We start from the raw sequence: 22,336 nt of genomic DNA, 5'->3' as shown, positions 1-22,336 counted from the left end.
AAGACAGCCTGTTTTAAAACATTTAGAAAGTCTAGAAAAGCATTTTTTTAAAGTTAGACTCTTTGCCACTTCATAGATTTGACTACCATGAATATGGAACCTTCTCTGTTTCCTTCTGTTGGTTGCTTAAATTTCAAGCACACCAAAAGAAATGGTAGCAATGAAAGCTGATTCAAAATCTGGAATTATATAATCTTTAATTTGTTTTAAAAAGAAAGTAACACTAGCAAATATTTATTATTTATTATGCACCATAACTTCTGCCAAGTGTTTTACAATGTTGTACCATGTTAGCATCCTCTATATGATAATTTTAAATGAAAATACATAATATATACCTTTATAAAATAGTATAATGCTATATATTATGTAAAGAAAGAAAACAGAAATTCGCTTACCAAGTACCATATTGTAGCCCTCATTTTTCTTTGCATTTCTTACTTTAGAGAGGATGTATCATCCATGATTCATTCAGACCCCAGCTTTTCAAGGCTCTCCCTCTTATAGATAATTTTGTTATATGTGAGCAACCTTACACAAAAGGCCCTTTAAACCCAGACTACTTCCTGCTGTATACTAGGGCACAGTATTAAACACCTGAAACTAACTAATATCAATGTAGACTGCATTTAGGATTCATAGAATTTAGGAGTTTTTATAAACTTTATAAATTATTTTATCCAGCTATATTACTTTGAAGATTTTTCTAAAACCATAAGGAGAATACAGTGAAGTGATTGGCTAATGACTACACATCCCATTAGCTAACACAGCAAGAAATCCTCACTTGATGAAATTTCATGTACAGCATGAGTAGGATGCCTGAAGGGACCAGAGCTTATAGTATTTAGCCAGTGTTGATATCAGATATTCACTTCAAAATGTGCTCTTATCAGCACTCACAACCTACAGATACTATAATTAATCTGGCATGAATAGAAACTAAGGGGTGGGGACCTAACTATTCATAAGATAAACTACTAACATATATAGAACTTATACTGTATTTTATTTCCCAGCAGGATTTAATTCAGTTCTTTTCTTTTTTGAAGAACTTATGTCCAATTTTAATAAACTACTATTTAAATCATATTCCTGATAAGTCTGTCAGATTAATATACTGAAAAATAAAAGGCAAGAAGAATTCAAATGTTCTTTATATGCTCATAAATTTCAAGAAACCTAATACTTTTCAGAAAGTATTTATTTCATTAACTCAAGAGGGGAAGAAGAAAATAACACAATGGATGTGAAAGTGTGTCCCTTTTTTTCCTAAGATGAAGGCTCACCAGAGGGTGTTAGTGATAAGGGCCAAAGTTTAAAGTAAAATTTCATTAGCAGTGTAATTACTGACAGTGGCTAAAACATAATTTTTTTCTACCTATGTCGGATATACAAAGCTAGAAAAACCCAGAAGCTATATAGTGTAAGTCTACCTTATCTGCTGGGACGGCATGCCACATGTCCCTAGAAAAGGATAAAGACATACTATAGGTGAAATAGTTTCAGATTTAGATCAGGTTGACCTTTGTATTGGTAATGATGGGAGTTTTGAGTCCCTAATTCAATAGTATTAAATAAGCTGTGTATTATGAAGCTATAATAATTATTATAATTAAGCTCAAGGATTAGTATTGTTCCTTCTTGAATCTGTGGTTGTAAAAACTAAGTAAATGCATATCTCATTTGTAGTATGTAGGCATCTTTTTGTAACATGTATGTGATGTACATGTAGTACATCTAGGTATATATTAATGTTTAATAACATCTACTTTCACTTTTATCATATACAATTTTTAGTAGAGAAAAATCTCTAAGATGTGAAAGAGTTAAGATTATATCAACTAACGTTTTGATTCTAACAAGGTGAACATCAAACTTGAAAGCAAATCTTGTTTTAAAAAAAACTAGATGCAAGAACTACATTTTTAGTTTATTATGTACAAAATGGAAGAGACTAATATGTAATTTTGAGTAAATACTTTTGACTATGCTAAACAAGACACATTTTACGTTATACAGAAAATAAAATCATTCACCGATTGCCATATCCCATTCAAGTACTAACCAGTCCCATCCCTGCTTAACTTCCAAGGTCTAACAAAATTGGACGCATTCAGGGTTGTCATAGAAATAGGAATATATGTTCTTTAAAGGACTTAGTGTCTTGTTGAAGGCTGTGTCCATATGATCTTACAAAAGAGATGTATTCACTTTATGACCTTGAGATATTTATGTGGAATTTTTAAGTTTCCTCTTCTGAGAAACAAAGGAAGAGATGGGGAAAAACTAAACTAATTTCATGTTTTCATATGAGGATTGAAGTAAAAGCATTTCTAAAAGTAAATTCATGTTCTGAGCTTGATACTTCTTGGAAGATCAATGAATGTTTGCCAAAAAGGTGTTTGATAACCCTTTTGGAGGATGATAATTTCATCTATATGTTAAAGTGTTCAAGATTGCACCCAGAAATTCTATTTCTATGAATTTATCCCCAAGGTAAAGGTCTGAGATATGTCAAAGATCTTTGCAAGAATGAACTATAACAGCAACAATTATCTTCCCAATAGTGTTTTGGTTGTTTTTTGGTTTTGGTTTTGGTACTAGGGATTGAACCCAGAGGCACTAGCTCTTTTTATATTTTGAGTCAGAGTCTCACTAAGTTGCGCAGGGCCTCGCTAAATAACTGAAGCTGGCTTTGAACTCGTGATCCTCCTGCCTCAGCCTCACAAGCCACTGGATCATAGGCAGTTGCCACCGCACCCAGCCCCAATAGTGTTTTAAGAGAAAAAGTTGGCTTCTGAGGTAGGGAAGACCTAAAAGTTCTAGTAAGAAGAAAGGGTAAATCATAAACACATGCATAATGGAATACCATGCAATTATGTGGAGAAAGTTTAGGTTTAATTAACTACCCCCCAACAAAGCAAATTACAAAGTAGCGCATACTATGATTTTGTTTATGTGCCTTTTTTAATAAAACTATATGTGGTATCAGTCTTCTTGGGCTTCTATAACAATACCACAAGCTGTGTAACTTAAACAACAGTAATTTCTTTCTCTCAGTTTTGAAGCCTAAAAATCTAAAATCAGTGTTCTGGCAAGTTAGATTTTATTCTGAGGCCTCTTGGGTCTAAACATGACCTCTGTGTATATGGGTGGGGAGGTGTCAGGGAGGCCCACACACATGCACATAGAAATAACAAGTTCTTCCTTTTCTTATAAGACACTAATCCTATCAGACATCATGAACTCATTTAACCCAAAGCCTGTCTCCAAATACTGCCGCACATCAGGTTAGGACTTCAACATATGAATTTGAGGGGATAATGTGATACTATAGAGACAGGGAAAAATCAAACTTTCTTTTATCAAACATTCTGATGCCTGGAAATGGTGTCAGATACCACAGATTGATGTTTTACCCCCACACTGCTGCCCCCACTTCAGATGTCAGTTGCAAGTCTCAGGTTGTAACGTGTACTTCTGAGTGACTTTTGGATGATTGGAATGTATGTGGGTTTTTTTGTACTTCTGTTTAAAAATTCTTTCTATAATAAATGAGCATAGAAACAGTAAATTAGTAGATACTTAGAGCTGGGGGGAATGAGAGGATTAAAACATGATAGCTAAAGGGCACAAGGTTTCTTCCTGAGAAGATGAAGTATGTTCTAAAATTGCAGTAATGGTTGCATAATTCTGGGACTATAGTAAAAGAAAAGTGAATAATACATTTTAAACAAATAAATTATATGATAGATGAATTGTATCTCATCATTATTAAAAATGTATGTGTGTATCTGAGGTTTTGGAAATAACACTGGCAAAGATGGAATGTGTTCTCCCACACTGCACATTTCTGTCTTATATTTTGACTGTTACTCAGTTTTTTCAGTGAGGATTTCTCCATTTACATGGCACGCATTTTTTTTTACTATCAACAGGAATGTACATATATACAAAATAACTACAGAAGAGTGGAAAGTACTTTCTATTGAGTGGAATTATACATGCTATAAAATTATTAAGGTCAAAGAATGCTCCGTGAAGATAACAGATAAGAACTTTGATCCATAGGATGGTTAAAATTTGGATAACCAAAATAGGAAGCCATAATCACTGTAAGAGAATGAACAGGGAGAAAGACTAGCTGTCCTTCTTGCATGCTGTTGAAGGTTTGTAAGAGAGCCTACTGACATGAACTGATGAGTAGACATCTATGACAAAGATAATATTTTTGTTAGTGACCCAATAATTAGATACTTAATAGGGTTCTTCAAACACAGCCAATTTTTGTGTGCGTGTGCGCGTGTGAAAAAAATTATTGTAAGGAATTGGCTTGTTCGGTTTATGGAGCTGGCAAGTCTAAAACCTGCAGAGTGAATATCCCATTAAACAGGAGAATTCTCTTCCTAGAGGGAGGCTCATTCTTTGATTCTAATCAGACCTTCAACTAATTGGATGATGCTCATTCACATTGTGTAAAGCAATCTGTTTTCCTTAGTTTATCAATTTAAATATTTATCTCATCCACTAGTATTAATATTTTTGATATTGGGGATAGAAACCAGGGCTACTCTACCACTGAGCTTAATCCCCAGATTAAGACTGGGGCTCACTGAGTTGCCAAGGAGTTCACTAAGTTACAGAAGCTGGCCTCAAACTTACATCCCATCTGAGAGCCTTTTGACCCAGTCAAATTGACAAAGAAAATAAACTATCATACTTAGTATTTAAATTCTTCGTCAAAGAGAGGCTATGATAAAATGTGTGGACTAAGAAGATGAATATTTCAACCATGTTCAGAAGTTTAAAATAGATGGAATCAAGAGGACAGAACCATGAGGACCAGCTTGGAATAGTCGTCTAGATGTGAGGAAAGACTATAATATAAAGAAGATTGTAGCGATAGGTATTGACAGAGGAAATAAGGTAATAATGATGAATATATTTTGATGAATCTTTACATAGTTAAAAATTATATAAATTATAGCCATACCTATTCTAAAATAAAATATATACATTTATCTCAGAATTCCCCCAACTCAGTCAGTAACCCCTCCATAGATGTAGCCACTATTACTTATGTAGCCACTGAACTGTCACCATCAATTAGCTTTCCCTGTTTCTGAACAGAATATAAATGAAATCATACAGTATGTACATATTTGTTTGGCTTCTTTCAGTCAGCACTGTGCCTGTGAGATTCATCTAACACGTGTTTAAACATAATCTTACTAAACATTTGCCTGCGTCTTTGTTTATTACCTTAAGGTCAGAACTTAGCCTCCCTCATCCAAATAGCTCCATATCATTTCATATTATGGATATTTATTACTTTATTTAGCTTTTCTCAGAGGATATTTAGGTGGTTTTCAATATCTCATAGACATGAAATAGAGTAGGAGGGACTGCAATTTTAATATTAATAATTACCAAAATACCAAAAATGCATTTGTATTTATTACCACCAGCATATGATATTGTCCAGTTTACCACATACTCCTCTGAGAGTTCTAAAATAAATTATTTATTTTATAAGAAATAAGTAATACATCCAAATGGTTTAAAAAAAAAAAAAAAGAGGAGAAAGAAGAAAATACTAATACTATGTGGTGAAAAGTTAGTGTTCCAGAGTGAAACTCTGTCTCTTCCCAGAAAAAACCCTATTTGTGTCTGCCCAGTATATTTTATGCATATACAAATATATATAATACACAGACACACACACACATCATACTTTTGTATTACATAAATAATAGCTCCAGACTTTACTTTCTATGCTTAACAGTATATCAAAGTATATAACAGCAGTATAATCTAGAGCTGCCTCATTATTTTAGCTGCTGAATAGTATCACATAGTAAGAGTACACCATAATTTAATGAGTTCCTTACTAACAGATACAATTATATTTATATAATTATAAATAATGCTGCAATAAATATCCTGTGGATAAATCCCCCAAAACTAGAATTGTTAAAAGAATATATATATGTATATGTGCTTATATATGTATACACACACATTTTTAAAATAAACTTTATTGAAATTTACAGAAAAGCATACATAAATATTCAGTTCTATAAATTTTCCAGAGTAAAAGCACTGATGTGATTATTCCCAGATGAAGAAACAGATATTACCAACATTCCTAACTCTCTTTATCCGCCCAGTTCACATAAGGAGAACCACTACTTTGATTTCTAACACAATAGATTACTTTTGCCAGATTTGAAAGTTTATATTGTAGTCTTTTATTTTAATAGCTATCCTTTTGCATAAATTTTATCAAACTTATGTAGGAAAATACGTATATCTAGCACCTTTACCTGTCCAGGGACTTTATAAATGACAATTTCAAAAGTTTAATAAGTGAATTAAATATTATATAATTTTTATTTGCCTCTTATAATGAGTGAAGGCCAGAATCTTTTCATATGCAGTAGAATCTTCTTATCTGGAGAGAATATATTTCATGACCCCCAGATAACCTCAAATACTACTGAGCTCTATGTATACTGTTTTTTCTTATACATACGTATGATAAAGTTTAATTTATAAGTTAAGCCTAAGAGATTAGTAATAATAATTGAATAGGTATAACAATATACTGTAATAAGTTGTGTGAGTTGGGTCTCTTTCTCTCCTTCCCCTGCTCTGTATTTCTTTATATATCTTATTATATTGTTCTGACCTCATTGACCACTAACGAGTAGGGTAGAGTGTCTCGATTTTTTTTTATTATTTTCATTTTCTGTTCTGGATATTACTTCTGAAATTCTTTATTTTCTCTTAGGTTATTTTATAACTAATATCTATAAATCTTTTTAATATATATTACAAAAATGTTCATCCCCCTTGTCACTAGTCTTTTAAATTTTTATGGCATCGTTTTTATTTTGTAACAGTTTTAATAAGATCTAATTCACATATCATACCATTAACCATCTGAAGTATACAATTCAGTGGCTATACCATATTCAGAGTTGTGCATCCCTCACTGCAATCATTTTTAAATGTTTTCATTACTTCAAAAGAAATCCCCAGCCCCACAACCCTTAGGTAACCTCTCCTCTGACTATTCTGGACATTTTATATAATTAGACAACCATATAATATGTAGTCTTGTGTTACTGGCTTCTTTCACTTAGCATAATGTCTCCAAGGCTCATTCATATTGTAATATATGTATTGTACTTTATTCCTTTCAATTGCTAAATTATATCCCATTACATGTGTATACCACATTATTGTTATCCATTCATCAGTTGATGGATATGTATATTGTTTTCACCTTTTTGCCAAAATGAATAATGCAGTTGTGAATATTTGTGTACAAGTCATTGTATGAATATTTCTTTCCTCTTGGGATATAGCTGCAGTTAATCACTTGGTCAAATAAGAGCTCTTAATTAACCTTTTAAGGACTGGCTAAACTTTTTTCCAAAGCACACACCATTCCACATCCCCCCAACATCAATGTATGAGGGGTTCCAATATATTCACATCTTCAATAACATTTATTTTCATCTGACTTAATTATACATGTACTTGACTATGAAATGTTAAATCATTGTGGGTTGGGGTTTTTTGTTTGTTTTTGGTTTGGGTTTGTGTGTGTGTGTGTGTGTGTGTGTATGTGTGTATGTCTGTGTTAGGGTGGGTTCTTTTTAACTCTCTCAAAATTTTAATTGTGGCTAAAAAAAATATTACATAAAATGTGTCATCTTAAACACTTTTTAAGGTATAGTTCATAGTGTAGGTATATTCACATTGTTGTAAAACACATCTCCAGAAATTTTTCATCTTGTAAAACTGAACCCATTGAAAAATAACTCCCCTTTTTAACTTAACCCAAGCCCCTGGAAACCACTATGTAGAATAGTGTCTGTCTCTGTGAACCTGACTCTTCAGATATTTCATTAAGTGAAATCATACAGTACAATCATCCTTTGGTATCTGCAGGTATTTGGTTCCAGGAATACCAACTTCCTCTGCAGATAACAAAATGCAAGGGCTCAAGTCCTTATTAAAATAGCATAGTATTTGCATATAAACTATGCATATCCTCCCCTATACTTTTAATGATCTCTAGATTATTCATAATATCTAATACAACTTAAGTACTATGTAAATAGTTATTATTATTGATTAGGTAATAATCACAGGTAAAGTATCTGCATGTTCAGTATAGATGGACTTTTTTTTTAACATTTGCAGTCCTCAGTTGCTTGAATCCTCAGGTATTGAACCTGCAGATACAAAGGGCCAGCTGTCTTTGTCTTTATGACTTTGTTCACTTACTGTCTTCAAGGACCATCAATGTTGTAACACATGATTCTATTTCCTTCATTTTTAAGACTGATTAATATGTATTTAGCACATCTTATTCATTCATCCATGGATATTTGGGTTGCTTTTACCTCTTGGTTGTTATAATTCTACTATAAACATAGCAGTGTTCATATACTGTTCCCTAGTGAGCATTTTTTCCTGAGCTTATTGATTATGTCATCTCTGGAAAAGTGTCTATTCAGATTCTTTGCCTATCAGATCAGTTGTCTTTTTATTAATAAGGTATAAGAATTCTTTTATTATTAGGTATCTGCCAGATTATAATTTTGTTGTGAGTTAAAACCTAAGCTTTATTTTTCTTCAACTAGCAATTATCCAGTTCATTTAATAAATAATCCATCTTTTCTCATCCTCTAAAAAATATTTATTGAAGAAATATATGGTATTAGATACTGGGGAAAATAAGCATAATATGATGCAGAGCTAACATCCAAGTACAAAGACAGATGTATGAGTAAAGGATTACTATTGAGCAAGATAATGGTTTAAATAAAGGTTTGTGAAAAATATCTGGGGGCCATTAGAAAAGTATCATTATCTACTTAGAGAGGAGAAAAACAAACTAAGAAGAGAAGTTATGACAAGGAAACTTTCAGAGTAAAATAGCAAGAACCATGCACTGTGCCGAAGTAGAAAATCTAATATTAAAAATCCATTTTGCAAGTGTAAAATATTTTTTCACTCTTTCCTCAAGTTGAAGTTAATGTAAATATACTTCAGATATCTTTTGTGATGCTCATTTCTTGGTGCCTGTGTACTTTACCTATTCTATGTTCTGGTTTGTTTGGGCTGCTATAACAAAATACCTTAGATAAGGTAATTTATACACAATAGCAATTTGTTGCTTATAATTCTTAATGCTGGGAAGTCCAAAATCAAGGTAAGGATCACTCTTCTTCAGATGGTGCCTTGTTGTGTCCTCACATGATAGAAGGGAGCAAGGGAGTTGTCTCAACTTTCTTTTATCAGGGTACTAATCCCATTCATGAAAGTGGAGCCTTCATGATTTAATTTCTTTCCACAAGCCCTCATCTCTTAATCTTGTCATTGATTGTTAGGTTCTAACATATGAATTTTAAAGAGACACCAACATTTCTAATATAGTGATTATTATTTTACATTTATGTAATATGAATAAACATAAGAAGCCATAGTCTTACAAATATTTTTAATCCACAGATATTCATAATTTAATTAAAATAATTTATGCTTACTGAGCAGAACTGTCAATTATTCTTTTATTTATAACACATAAAGTGTTTAATAGCACACAATACCTGCTTTCTTAAAAAGGTACCACTTCACCAAAAGTGATCAAACTGTAGTTCTATTTCAAAACTCACGTTACTTATATAAACGTTGTACAGATATTGTAATCTTTTTTCTTTTTTTGGTGATCATAGAATAAATTTATCACTAAATTATTTCTGTATATTTGTATCCAAAATTTTTGACAAGGTAAATGAAAAAAAAGTTTTGTTTGAGATATAAAGTGTTAAGTGCTCTATTTGTTTTTTCAGTATACATTTTAATTGGTTTGCATTTAGCACCTCTCTGTCTGACAGATTCTAAGTCATCCTTGGAATTTAACTAACCAAGTGGAAAATAGAAATGACAGTAGGTACAGTATAATATAGCCATAATTAATTATCTCACCTATATAGTATACAAAACAGCACCATTTTGACAGCATAGTAAAGGTTTTTGAAATATTATAAAGTAAATAGCAGAAATTTAATTGGTTCAGATCCAAAGAAATTAAAAGGGTTTCTGCTTGTGGTCATCAATCAATTGGTGTATTAATGGGTTATGGGAGGAAATTAAAACTCATTTTCAATATAAGCTTACATTATAACAGGAATAATAGCCTGTTCTTTATTTTTCCACAGTTCTTAGTGGTCTGTGTTCTAATGACTGTCCTCGTAAGATAACAGTAAGTAAACTTAATTCTTGTTCATAAATATTTCTATGAAAAGTCTCTGCCTTGTAAATAGATATACACAAAATAGTGGTTACATGTTATAATTAAAATTGTCATTACTAGTTACTCAAAAAACTTTTCTGGAATTTATTATCTTTCCTAAAGGTATTTTTCAGAGTAAGGATCACCTCGTTTATGAAGCATTTTCTGGTATCCTACCATCATTTCTGGACATTTTGGCATTTATAATATTTGATCACTCATAACATTTTTTAGATTAGATGCCTCTCTATACTAGACTGTAAGCTCTTAAGGTCAAGAACCTTGCCATTGATCCTTGCATACCTAAAATAGAGCAAGGGTCAAATACATACTAGGCAATAGATGATTTTTTCTTCATGGCCTTAATATTGGCCTTCTGTCTAATGGAACAGTTCAGTAAAATAATTTTTTAAAAAAAAGGAAAGAAAGAAAGTAATCAAGTTTACTCTTCTAAGTAGCTTTTTCATGTAAAATGTAATGAGGATATTACATTATATGAGAAGGCATGTGCAGGGCTATGGATATATCTCAGTTAGTTGAGTGCTTGCCTCGAATGCACAAGGCCCTGGGTTCAATCCCCAGCAGCACAGACAGAGAGAGAAGGCATGTTCATACATATATGTGTGTTTATTCATGGGCCTGCTTGGGTCTCTCAGTCGCCCTTATTTCATAAAAAAAAAAAAAAATTGTCCCCCATTTAAACACAAGAAAACAGGCCTAGTCATAAAGTTGTTTAATAGTAGAACTGCAACATAAAATTAGATGTTGTGATTATAGTTTCATATTCTTTCTATCCCATTAAAGCACTATATTCCCAATATTATATATATAATTGTGAAACTTCTATATTTAAAACATGTGGAAACAGATCCTGACCCAGAGATTTAATCTGAACTGGACTTGGGAGCAATACCTCTGAAGTAGTAAGGATTGGCAGGGGCAGAAAGGTTCGTCTAAAATGCTTTGGGATCTCTGAAGCTACGATGATGGCTCTAGTTGGGGCAAAGGGGTCTGACCTTTGTACTCCTTCATTGCACTCAGACAATACCAGGAGTAGATTATAATATCTATGACATCACTCCTCTTTTGCTGAGAACAAGTTCCAGGTAGGACCCAGCTGTGAGAAAATAGCAGTTAACACTTCAGAAAGCCCACAGAACAAGTGTCAGAGTTCTGGAAAGATCTGGATGATGTATCACTATATCCACTACTGACACCAAAGCATTTACTGCAAGGAAAGGATTGTTATACTGAAATAGATTTTATATTGTTATATTTAATCAATTAATATAAATCATAAAATAAAAGATTTTAATTTTATAGATATTAATGTCCATTAATATTAACAGATGTTAGTATTTTGTAATTTTTTTAGTTGTAAAATGAACAGAATATCTTTATTTTATTTATTTATTTTTATGTGGTGCTGAGGATCCAACCCAGTGCCTCATGCATGCAAGACAAGTGCTCTACCACTGACCCATAACCCCAGCCCCCAGATGTTAGTATTAATAAGATATTAATTTAAATAGATTTTGTGCTATAATATTTAATTGCTATATTGAAATAGATTTAGACTGAAAAACATAATGATTAATGTAGAGGTCTTTGTCTGCCAAAAAAGAAACTGTTGTGATATATTCAGCTCAAGTGAAAGACTTAAATAGAGAGAAAGGAAACCATCCAAAGCAATTCTTTCATTATAATGAAACTGGGATCTTCTAGAAGGTGCCAGCTAGAACCTACATTCCTAAGAGTGCAAAGAATGATCCAGGGCATAAAACATGGAAGGGTACTTTGGTACTGCATGGCAACACTGCAGGCTACATGAGAAAACATGCCAGGCGTAATATTCAAAGCAAAGAACCATGGACTCTCAAAAACAAATTATATTTTGAGAGTAAGAGAGAAAGCCACATTCACATAACTTTTATTAGAGCATATTGTTATAATTGTTCTATTTAAATTAAACTTTATTATACTTATACATATGTAGGGTAAAGTGCTATCTATGGTTTTAGGCATCCACTGGGGGTCTTGAGATGTATCCCTTGAGGATAAGAGGGGTCTAATGTACCTTACACATAGTTGTTCCATCCTTACTATAATCCTATTATATAGATACTCTGACCATCCCTAATTAAAAGTGAGGAAAGTGAAACTCAGAGAAATAAAAATAACTTCCCCAACGTCACATAGTTTTAGAAAAGAAGAAATTTGAACCCAGAATGTGTGTGTGTATAATGACTACATTATTATTTTCAGAATTTGTAAAGAAAATATTTAAAATATTCTCAGAATATGAAATATATAATAAGAACTCACAGGCTTTGGGTTGTTGTATTAGCTAATGCTTCCATAACAAAATATTAGAAACTGGGTAATTTAAACATCAGAAAATTATTTTCTCACAGAATGGAGAATGGAAGTCCAAGATCATAGTGCCAGGCATGCTGATATTCTCATAGGTTGAGCTCCTTGCATATTAACTTTTTATGTTTCACATCAAGGAATAACTGGAAAATTAGTATTTCTTTTTTCTTTCTTCCTTTCTTTCTTTCTTAGAAAATTAGTCTTTCTTTCTTTCTTTCTTTTTTTTTTTTTTTTTTTTTTTTGGTACTATAGACTAAACTCAAAGATGGTTTGCCACTCAGCTATATCCCTCGCTCTTTTTTTTTGTTGTTGTTCCTCCACATTTTTTATTGGTGCATTATATTTGTACATAATGATGGGATTTATTGTTATATTGTGTATACGTACAAATATGTAACAATATAATTTGGCCAATATCACTCCCCAGTACTTTCCCCCTCCTTCTCCATCTCCCACCACTTCAGCCCTTTCTTTCTGCTGATCTCCACATTTCTTTCCTTTTTTCCTCTCTGGCTTCTGCATATAAGAGAAAACATTATAACCCTTGACCTTCTGAGTTTGATATTTTGCTTAATGTGATAATCTAGTTCCATCCATTTTCCCACAAATGACATAATTTCATTTTTCTTAATGGCTGAATAAAACTCCATTATGTATATGTACCACCTTGTATTTATCCATTCATCCATTGATGGATATCTAGGCTGGTTCCATAGTTTGGCTATTGTGAATTGTGCTTCTATGAACATGGATATGCATGTACTTCTATAGTGTGATGGCTTTAATTCTTTAGGATAAGTACCAAGTAGTAGTATAGTTAGTTGGGTGTAGCCTAGTCTTTTGAGGAACCTCCATACTGATTTGTATAGTGATTGAACTAATTTATAGTCCCACCAACAGTGTACAAGTGTTCTTTTTTCCCACATCCTCTCCAGCATTTATTATTTGTATTCTTGATGACCGCCATTCTGACTAGTGTGAGATAAAATCTCAGGGTAGTTTTAATTTGCATTTCCCTAATTGTTAATAATGTTGAACATTTTTTCATGTTTGTTGCCCATTGGTATTTCTTTGAGAAGTTCCTTTTAATCCATTTGCCCATTTATTAATTGAGTTATTTGGGTTTTTCTGTAAAGTTTTTTGAGTTCTTTATATATTCTGATGTTAATCCTCTTTCAGAAAAGTAACTAGCAAAGATTTTCTTTTTAAAAAAAAATATATTTATTTGTTAGTGGACACAACATCTTTGTTTGTATGTGGTGCTGAGGATCGAACCCAGGCTGTACGCATGCCAGGCGAGCGCGCTACCGCTTGAGCCACATCCCCAGCCCCTCCCATTCTGTAGGTTCTCTCTTCACACTCATAGGCAGGAGGATCTCAAGTTCAAGGCCAGCCTGGGCAACTTATCAAGATAACTCCATCTCAAAATTTATAGAACAGGGAGGACACTAGTGCTATAACTCAGTGGAAAATGCCCCCGAGTTCTATCCCAGTACAAAAAATAATAGTAAACCAGGTATGCATATGCCTGTAATCCCAGCAGTTCAGGAGGCTAAGACAGAAGGATCACAAGTTCAAAGCCAGCCTTCACAAAAGCAAGGCACTAAGCAACTCAGTGAGACTCTGTCTCTAAATAAAATACAAAACAGGGCTGGGGATATGGCTCATTGGTCAAGTGTTCAATCCCCAGTTCCCGCTCCCCCACCCCCCAAAAAAATAATAATAATAATAACATATTGTGTTAATATAGCCTGTATATTATGAAAAATATATTTTCCAAATAGCAAAGAGATCATCATCCTTTGTATAATTTCAATACTTTTAACATTTATTATAGCTTGTTTTAAGTTCTGGTATTAGGCCTTTCCTGGGGAAATTTGTTTAATCCTTTCTGAAAGTGAGCAGTAGTGTCTCCAATTATTATTGAATTATCTATTTCTCCCTTCAGTTCTTCATATATTTTGGGACTCTATTGATAAAGTGTATGTGTGCTTAAAATTGTTATATCTTCTTGATGGACTGACCCTTTTTTCATGTCCTTTTTGTCTCTAGTAAAATTTGTATATTAAAATCTATTTTATTTTAGCCACTCCAGTTCTCATTGTTTTCTGTTTACATGGTGTATTTTTCAATGGTTTAATATATATTATAATATATTAATATATTATACAGTATAATCTTTGAATTTACAAAAGTGTCTTTTTATAAAAAGTATATAAATGGATCATACTGTTATTAATTATTCTGTAATTAATCTGTATCTTTTGTTAAGGGCATTTAATTCACTTACATTTATTGTATCTATTGATAAGGCAGTATTTATGTATATCTTTTTTCTGTTTGTTTTCTTTTGTCTTGAATTTTCTCATTCCTCTATTGCATTCGTACTACTTTATTTTAGAATATTCTCTAGGTTATCTCTATATTTTTTAAGTTATTTTCTTAGTAATTGCTCAGAATGACAATTAACATTTTATCTCTGAAACAGTCTGGTTCATATTTCACTTGTCTACAAAAACTGTATTCCATTATACATTTTTACTATCCCCTTTTTTGTGCTTTTATTGTCATACAAGTAACATCTTCAAACATTTTGAGCCCAGGAACTTTATATTATTGCTTTATGTGTAGATTCAATTTACTTTCTAGGGTCCTTTTAGTTCATTCAGCTAGAAGTCCCTTCAGTATTCCTGTAAGTTAGGTGTACCAATAAAATCTTCTCTGTTTTTATCTGGCAATGTGTTAATTTCCTTTTCATTTCTGATGGACAGTTGTACTATATTTTAGACTTTTTGATTAATAGTCATGTTCTTTCATACTTCAAATGTATCATTCTGCTACCTTCTGGCCTCATGTGTTTATAATGAGAAATCATCCATTAACCTTATTAAGAATCCCTTGTACATAATGAATGAATTCTCCTCCCTTACTGCTTTCAAGATTCTCTATTTCATTTCCAAATTTCACTATGAGGGCTGAGGTGGTAGAGCACTTGCCCAGCACTTACCCCATGACCACAAAAAAAATTTTTTTTTTACTATATGATTGTTAGTATTTGTCTGTAATGTATTATGCTGTGGATCTCTGTGGTTCATCCTACCGGATAGTCACTGGGATTTTTACATGTGAATATTAACATACTTCATTAAATTTGGGCAGTCTCGGCCATTATTGCTTCATATATCGTTTCTCCCCTTCTCTACTCTCTTTCTAGAACTCCCATTATAGTTAATATTCTTAATGGTACCCCATAGGTCTCTGTAGCTCTCTTCATTTTCTGAATTGACATATCTTCAATTATTTTTTCTGCCAATTTAAATCTACTGAGCCAGTGTACTGAATTTTTCATTGCAGTCATTGTACTCCAGAAATTAGTTTTGGTTCTGTTTTGTGATTTCTGCCTCTTTATTCATATTCTTTTTTGGTGAGACACTGTTTTCTATGATTTCTGTAAGTTCTTTCAGCATGATTTCCTTTAGTTCTTTGGATATATTTATTAGAGCTGATTTAAAATCTTTGGTAAATCAGCCATCTAAGCTTCCTTGGGGGCAGTTTCTATTGACTATCCCCCGTCCCCAGTATATGAGCCATACTTTCTTATTTCTTTGTGTGTGCCATACTTTCTTGTTATTGTTGAAAATGTGTATGTTAAAATATGTGTCAACTCTGGATATCAGATATTCCCCACCTACCCTGAGTTTTTTGTTATTGCTTGCTGTCATATGATTCACCTGGATAAATTCTATAAAGCCTCTACTCCTTATGCATGTGGCTACTAAAGTTTGCCCCCCTCAGCTTAATGGTCATCTTGGATGATCAGATAGTGCCTTAAATGATAGATGAGATCCTTCTCAGGGCTTTTGGGGCATGAACATAGTACTATTCATGTATGTGACCTTCTGATTTCCCAGAAATATATCAAAGCTTCTCAAATCCCCCTACTGACATCTTCTTTCTGTCTTTCCTTTTAAGGTTTTGTCAGCGTCTCATTAACCCCAGTTGATATCACTGCCTCAGACAGCTGTAGTCGTAAACCTCTGATGATGATTATTTTAAACAAGCACTCCAGTGATAGGGCTGTTCATACAAGCAAATTCTCAGTTTCCTAAACAAAGACAAATCCTGAGAATGGAGATTTCCTGGGAGCTTCTGGATAAGTCAAATAATGAATTCTCTGGAAATGGGGCTTTTAGGAGTTCTAAACCTTATTCTGCCCCCTCCAGTAACTAAAAGGCTATTTATTTTCATAGCTACCTTAGTTGCAAAGCTATAGATTTTTCTTTTTTTAATATTGTAGACATTGATGGACCTTTATTTTATTCATTTATTTATATGTGGTGCTGAAAATCAAACCCAGTGCCTCACACATGCTAGGCAAGTGCTCTACCACTGAGCCACAAACCTAGCCCCCCAAAGCTGTAAGTTTTTCAATATTTCATTAGAGTTAACATAAGGGTAATGGAAGTCGGGCAAATTAATATACAACAAAGGTCACTATTCACAAGATTCAGCTGATTTTCTTGAATAATTGCTGCTTAGATTCTTCGAAGTTTTGAAAAGGTGATTTTGACAATGTTTTGCCAAAGTTCTCATTGCTTTTATGAAGAAGCAGAATTTTGGAGGTCCTTACTATACCACTTCAGAAGTGATAGACCTAAATTGGCTTATTAAAATCTATTGGTTTGCCTAGTGCTGTGGCCCATACCTGGAAATCCCAGCAGCTGGGGAGGCTGAAGCAAGGGAATAGCAAGTTCAAAGCCAGCCTCAGCAAAAGCAAAGTACTAAGCAACTCACTGACACCTTGTCTCTCAATAGAATACAAAATAGGGCTGGAAATGTGGCTCAGTGGTCAAGTGCCCCTGAGTTCAATCCTAGTACCAAAAAAAAAAAAATCTATTGGTTCAACTTCAACTACAAATGGTTTTACATATGCATGGTTTTGTAACATTATGCATTGTTCATTTGGAAAATTTTGGAATACCGAGTTACACAGATCATTCTGATGTTCACACATTTCATAGTATAATATTTTGAATTAACATCACCATTAATTACATCAGAAAAGCTTTTAAATATTGGGAAGATGTCAGATTACAGTAGCAATTTTCTAGATTCTAGTTTTCACTTGGAAGCTCAAATTTTTTTATTATCAACAAATACTGTCAGACTCTATTTCTCCATTTTCAGAAAAGCATTGACTAATAACCAAGTCTAAATACCCATTTTTGGTGCTACTGCTAATTAACCACCTTTGCTTTTGTGTCATTAGTATAGTTGTTGACAGAGTGTAAAATACAAAGGCATCTTAGAATTACTATTAAAATAGTAATGTGATTTTACCTAATGTGATCTGCTCTGAGTGTGTCGGGAGCCCTAGGAGCTTTTATGCTATACTTTTAGAAACACTGTGTAGAGGAATTGAACCTGGATTTCTGGAAATTGTCTTTCAATGTCAGAATGATTAGCTCATGATGTGGTGAACTTTTACTCTCTAATTCAGAGACGTGCTGACCTAATTTTTTAATTGAATATGGGTGGGAAAGAGAAAAATGCCCACATAACCTGTAAAAATAAGATACTACGTACAGTAAGTAATATGAAATATGCCAGGTGAATTAGTACAAATCTTCAAGAATATAATTGGAAATATTCACTGAGAATTCTTATAACCCAAGATAGCTGTTCCAGTGTCTACACTACACTATAACAAATTAAATTTGAAGTCATTATCACAGTGGACATTGTGACCTCATAAGTATCTCCAGGTCTCCCGGGAATAAGATAGATTTGAAGTATGAAAGGTCATACCCTGTTCTAAAGAAACACATACAAAGAAAAATTTATTTTAAGAAGTATGTACTGCATTCACAATGTTAAGTACATAAACCAGTAGTATCTCTTATATGCTGCTGATAGGAATATAAAGGTAATACCAGTTCATATATAAGAATGCTATCTTTATTACTGCAAAAGCAATGGGAAACTGTGAACAATAAGAAAAACATGTTATATGATGGAATATCCTAAAGCACCAGAAATGTACTACAGCCATATGATTAATTATGAATGAGTCTCAAAATAATGTACTTTTCAAAGCACATAATGAATTTACATACGTAAAACTATAAAGAAAAAGAAAAATTGTATGAAGAAGATAATTTCTTACCTGAACTTTTGTTCACTTATCTGTGGTTAAGTGATATGGTAATTTGACCCTGTAATCCCAGTAACTCAGGAAGCTGGGACAGGAGGATTTCAAATTCAAGGCCAGTCTCAGCAACTTAGCGGGGCCCTCAGAGACTTATTAAGAAGTTGTCTCAAAATAAAAGGCTGGGAAGGTAGTTCAGTGATAAAACACCCCTGCATTCAATCTCTGCTATACTTAAAAAACAAAAAACTATCTGTGGTTGGCTTCAAAACTGGATATTAAAAGATAATGCTTTTCCTTTCCTGTCTACAAAATAAGAATATATACGTATATGGAATTTCATTAACTCTTTCATAAAACTGTACTTAATACAAAGTATATGCTTTATTTGTGTGATATTATTCACATATTTTATTCAACTTAACTAAATAAATAAATAAATTCTGATGAGTAATTATTCCATTCTTATAGCAATCTAGTTTCTCATGGCCTTTGGAAGCACATGAAAGTCTAAGGTTCTTAAAAATATCAGTCAGGCAATTGTGGTATTAATGAAATTAATTATTTCTTGCCTATCCTGGAGGAAAATCATTTTCAGAGCATCAATAGACTATCTAAATGTTATTATTAACTTTCCCCTACTTTATTGGAAAGATAAATACAATTTCATTTTTGTGACAATATTCAAGAGTTTAAAGCATTTCTTAAACTTCTTGTCATCTCTTTATAGGAAAATCCATTGCAGCCATTAGTTTCATTATGTCCTGTTTAATTTGTAAAGAAAATAAATATATCATCTTTCATTCAAAGTTTGAAAAATAATTCTAGTATAACAAGCAATATACAAGTTGAAGATAAACTTTACCATTATAATTAGGCCTTGTCAGTCTGTCAGATTTTTCTTAAGTGGAATATAATTTATTCTTCTAATGAGCAGAGAGTTAAAATTGATAAAAACTAATTATTAATCTTTTTCATCAACTGTAATTATTATAGATGAATTTTATTTACTTTGATATTTTAGTGAGAGAATGTATACATTACCCATCACTGTAGGAAATAAAGCAATGCTATATTCAACAGAAATATTATATAATAAAACTATTGATTTTGGGGTTTTTTTGTTTTAGGTTTTTTTTTTTGTAGTGCTAAGGGTTGAACCCAGGATCTCATGCATGCAAAGCAAGCACGCAACCACTGAGCTACATCCATCCCAAAACTGTTGTAGTTCTATTCTAGGTAAAATCGAAAGTAGTGAATAAAATTTTGCTTAAAAAATATTTGTCCTTATAAAGAAAAACAATATTAAATATTGTAAATACTCAGTTTGAACTATATAAATGTAACTATCAAGTCATTTACAAAGTTAAGAATTTTCTACTAACCAAGTTTTATTTTGAAGTATTATAGAAGTGCTAAGTAACTCTTATCCATATAAGAATTACATATAAGAATTTTTTACTGTGTTCATGATAGATTTGCATGAAATTTGAAATCACTCACGCACATTTCAAAACTATTTCTTATTGCAGCCTTTTGGAGTGAATCAGCCTGGACCATATATCATGTATACAGCTGTAGATGCAAATGGGTATCTGAAAAATGGCTCAGGTAAGGCCAGATATAATGTTCATAATGTATAGAAGCACCTTCTTTCAATATATTGGCAAGGTAAACTGATGACACAAATTGGTTTCATACCCCTAATAATTTTTTTATTAGTCTTTAGGCTTATACCAATAAATTATAAAAAGATTATCAAGGCAAAATATTAACATTTAATTCTTCATTTATCACCATTGTGATAGACCCAAGTCCTTTCTTATTTTTTTCAGTTGAACTAAGAGAGAAATTTGAAGAAATTAGACTTAAAGAGTAAAATAGTAAATTATTTAAATTAAGCTCATTTTAGAAGAAGTAAAAATTAGAATCCAATTAATACTATAATCTAAATTAATCCTAGATTTTAATATGTGAAATAGAAGCTGGAAAATATTGAGAGGTTTTTTTGAGTTGTGAGTATGAAGAAAAAATCTAGTTATACATTCAGATAAATAATAAAGAGAAATACAATTAAGTCAAAAAGGAAATAAGACTAAGCAAAGAAAGTACATTGACATAAGATTAGATCCAAATTACAATAAATACATGGTAATCATTTATATTATCTAAATAAGAAAAGGGATCCTAATACATTAATACACTTCTTAGTGTCTCCAAGTCTTACCCATGAAGAAATATAAGCAGACCTGCTATGTTCCTACTTTTTTTGGATTTAAAAAAAAAAAAACTCATAATATGACCATTCTCATGTTATTTGATAGTCATACATAATAATGAGTGTACTTTTTAGCTAATTATACACAGTTAAAACTCATAATTGCAGTTTCAGCATAGAAACATTCATAAAACAAAAACTACTTTTAAAATTCCAGGAAAGATTGTCAGTTATAGTCAAATACTTTAATATACCACTGTCTGTCAAAAAATGAAAATAATTAAGGATATAAGATGACTTGAACAAATTATTTTTAATTTATGTACATACTATAATTTGTACCAAAAAAAAAGGCTCTAGGATCAGCTAGTTTTATCTTCTATTTCACTACTATGTAAAATGTTCCAGAATACAGAAAAATAAAATGAAGCTATTCATTTCATTTCACAAACCTAGTAAATTCAGGCAAACCCTACATACCTAAAACCAAAAACTTAGAAGTTTAAAACTAACAATTTAAATCCATCCACATTTCAAAAAATGCACCAACCTGGTGATTACATTTTATTTTACTATACTGAGCATATGTTACATTTTAATATTATGAAAAGTTTTTAAAAATATTACAAGCATATGCTGTATTTCAGGCATAAATATATTTTCTAAACTGGAAAGTGAGTATTTAATTGATTTAGGGAATATAATCATGAAACCCTGCCCCAAATTTTAATGTTAAACATTATTATGTGGTGAAGCTATAACCCTCCCCACATTCCATCCTGCCTTATCAGTAGATAATTGTCTGTAGGGATGTAGGGATGACTACATTTATGTATTTTAGAAACTGTACTCCTGGCTTTCTCATAGAGCAACTGAGGGTCACTACCCATTAGTGAATCATGAAATTTATTTTTTCTTTTTTTTTTTTATTGGTTGTTCAAAACATTACAAAGCTCATGACATATCATCTTTCATACATTTGATTCAAGTGGGTTATGAACTCCCATTTTTACCCCAAATACAAATTGCAGAATCACATCGGTTACACATCCACATTTTTACATAATGCCATATTAGTGACTGTTGTATTCTGCTATCTTTCCTATCCCCTACTATCCCCCCTCCCCTCCCCTCCCCTCCCATCTTCCCTCTCTACCCCATCTGCTGTTGTTCAATTCTCTCCCTTGTTCCCCCCCCCCGCTTTCCCCTCACAACCTCTTATATGTAATTTTGTGTAATAATGAGGGTCGCCTTCCATTTCCATACAATTTCCCTTCTC

General features: G+C 32.4%; 1 protein-coding gene across 1 annotated transcript in view; it reads left to right on the top strand.

Moving 5' to 3' along the window:
* Itfg1 (integrin alpha FG-GAP repeat containing 1) overlaps nucleotides 1-22,336 on the top strand; it is a 270,277-nt gene that overhangs the window by 190,309 nt on the left and 57,632 nt on the right. The window contains exons 13-14 of the mRNA XM_026406884.2: nucleotides 10,245-10,288; nucleotides 20,372-20,450. Of these exons, the coding sequence (XP_026262669.2) occupies nucleotides 10,245-10,288; nucleotides 20,372-20,450 (123 nt within the window). The remainder of the gene's footprint in view (nucleotides 1-10,244; nucleotides 10,289-20,371; nucleotides 20,451-22,336) is intronic.

Source organism: Urocitellus parryii, chromosome 15 (assembly GCF_045843805.1).
Source record: "Urocitellus parryii isolate mUroPar1 chromosome 15, mUroPar1.hap1, whole genome shotgun sequence".
Taxonomy (NCBI): Eukaryota; Metazoa; Chordata; class Mammalia; order Rodentia; family Sciuridae; genus Urocitellus; species Urocitellus parryii.
This window is presented reverse-complemented; position numbering and strand designations above follow the sequence as displayed.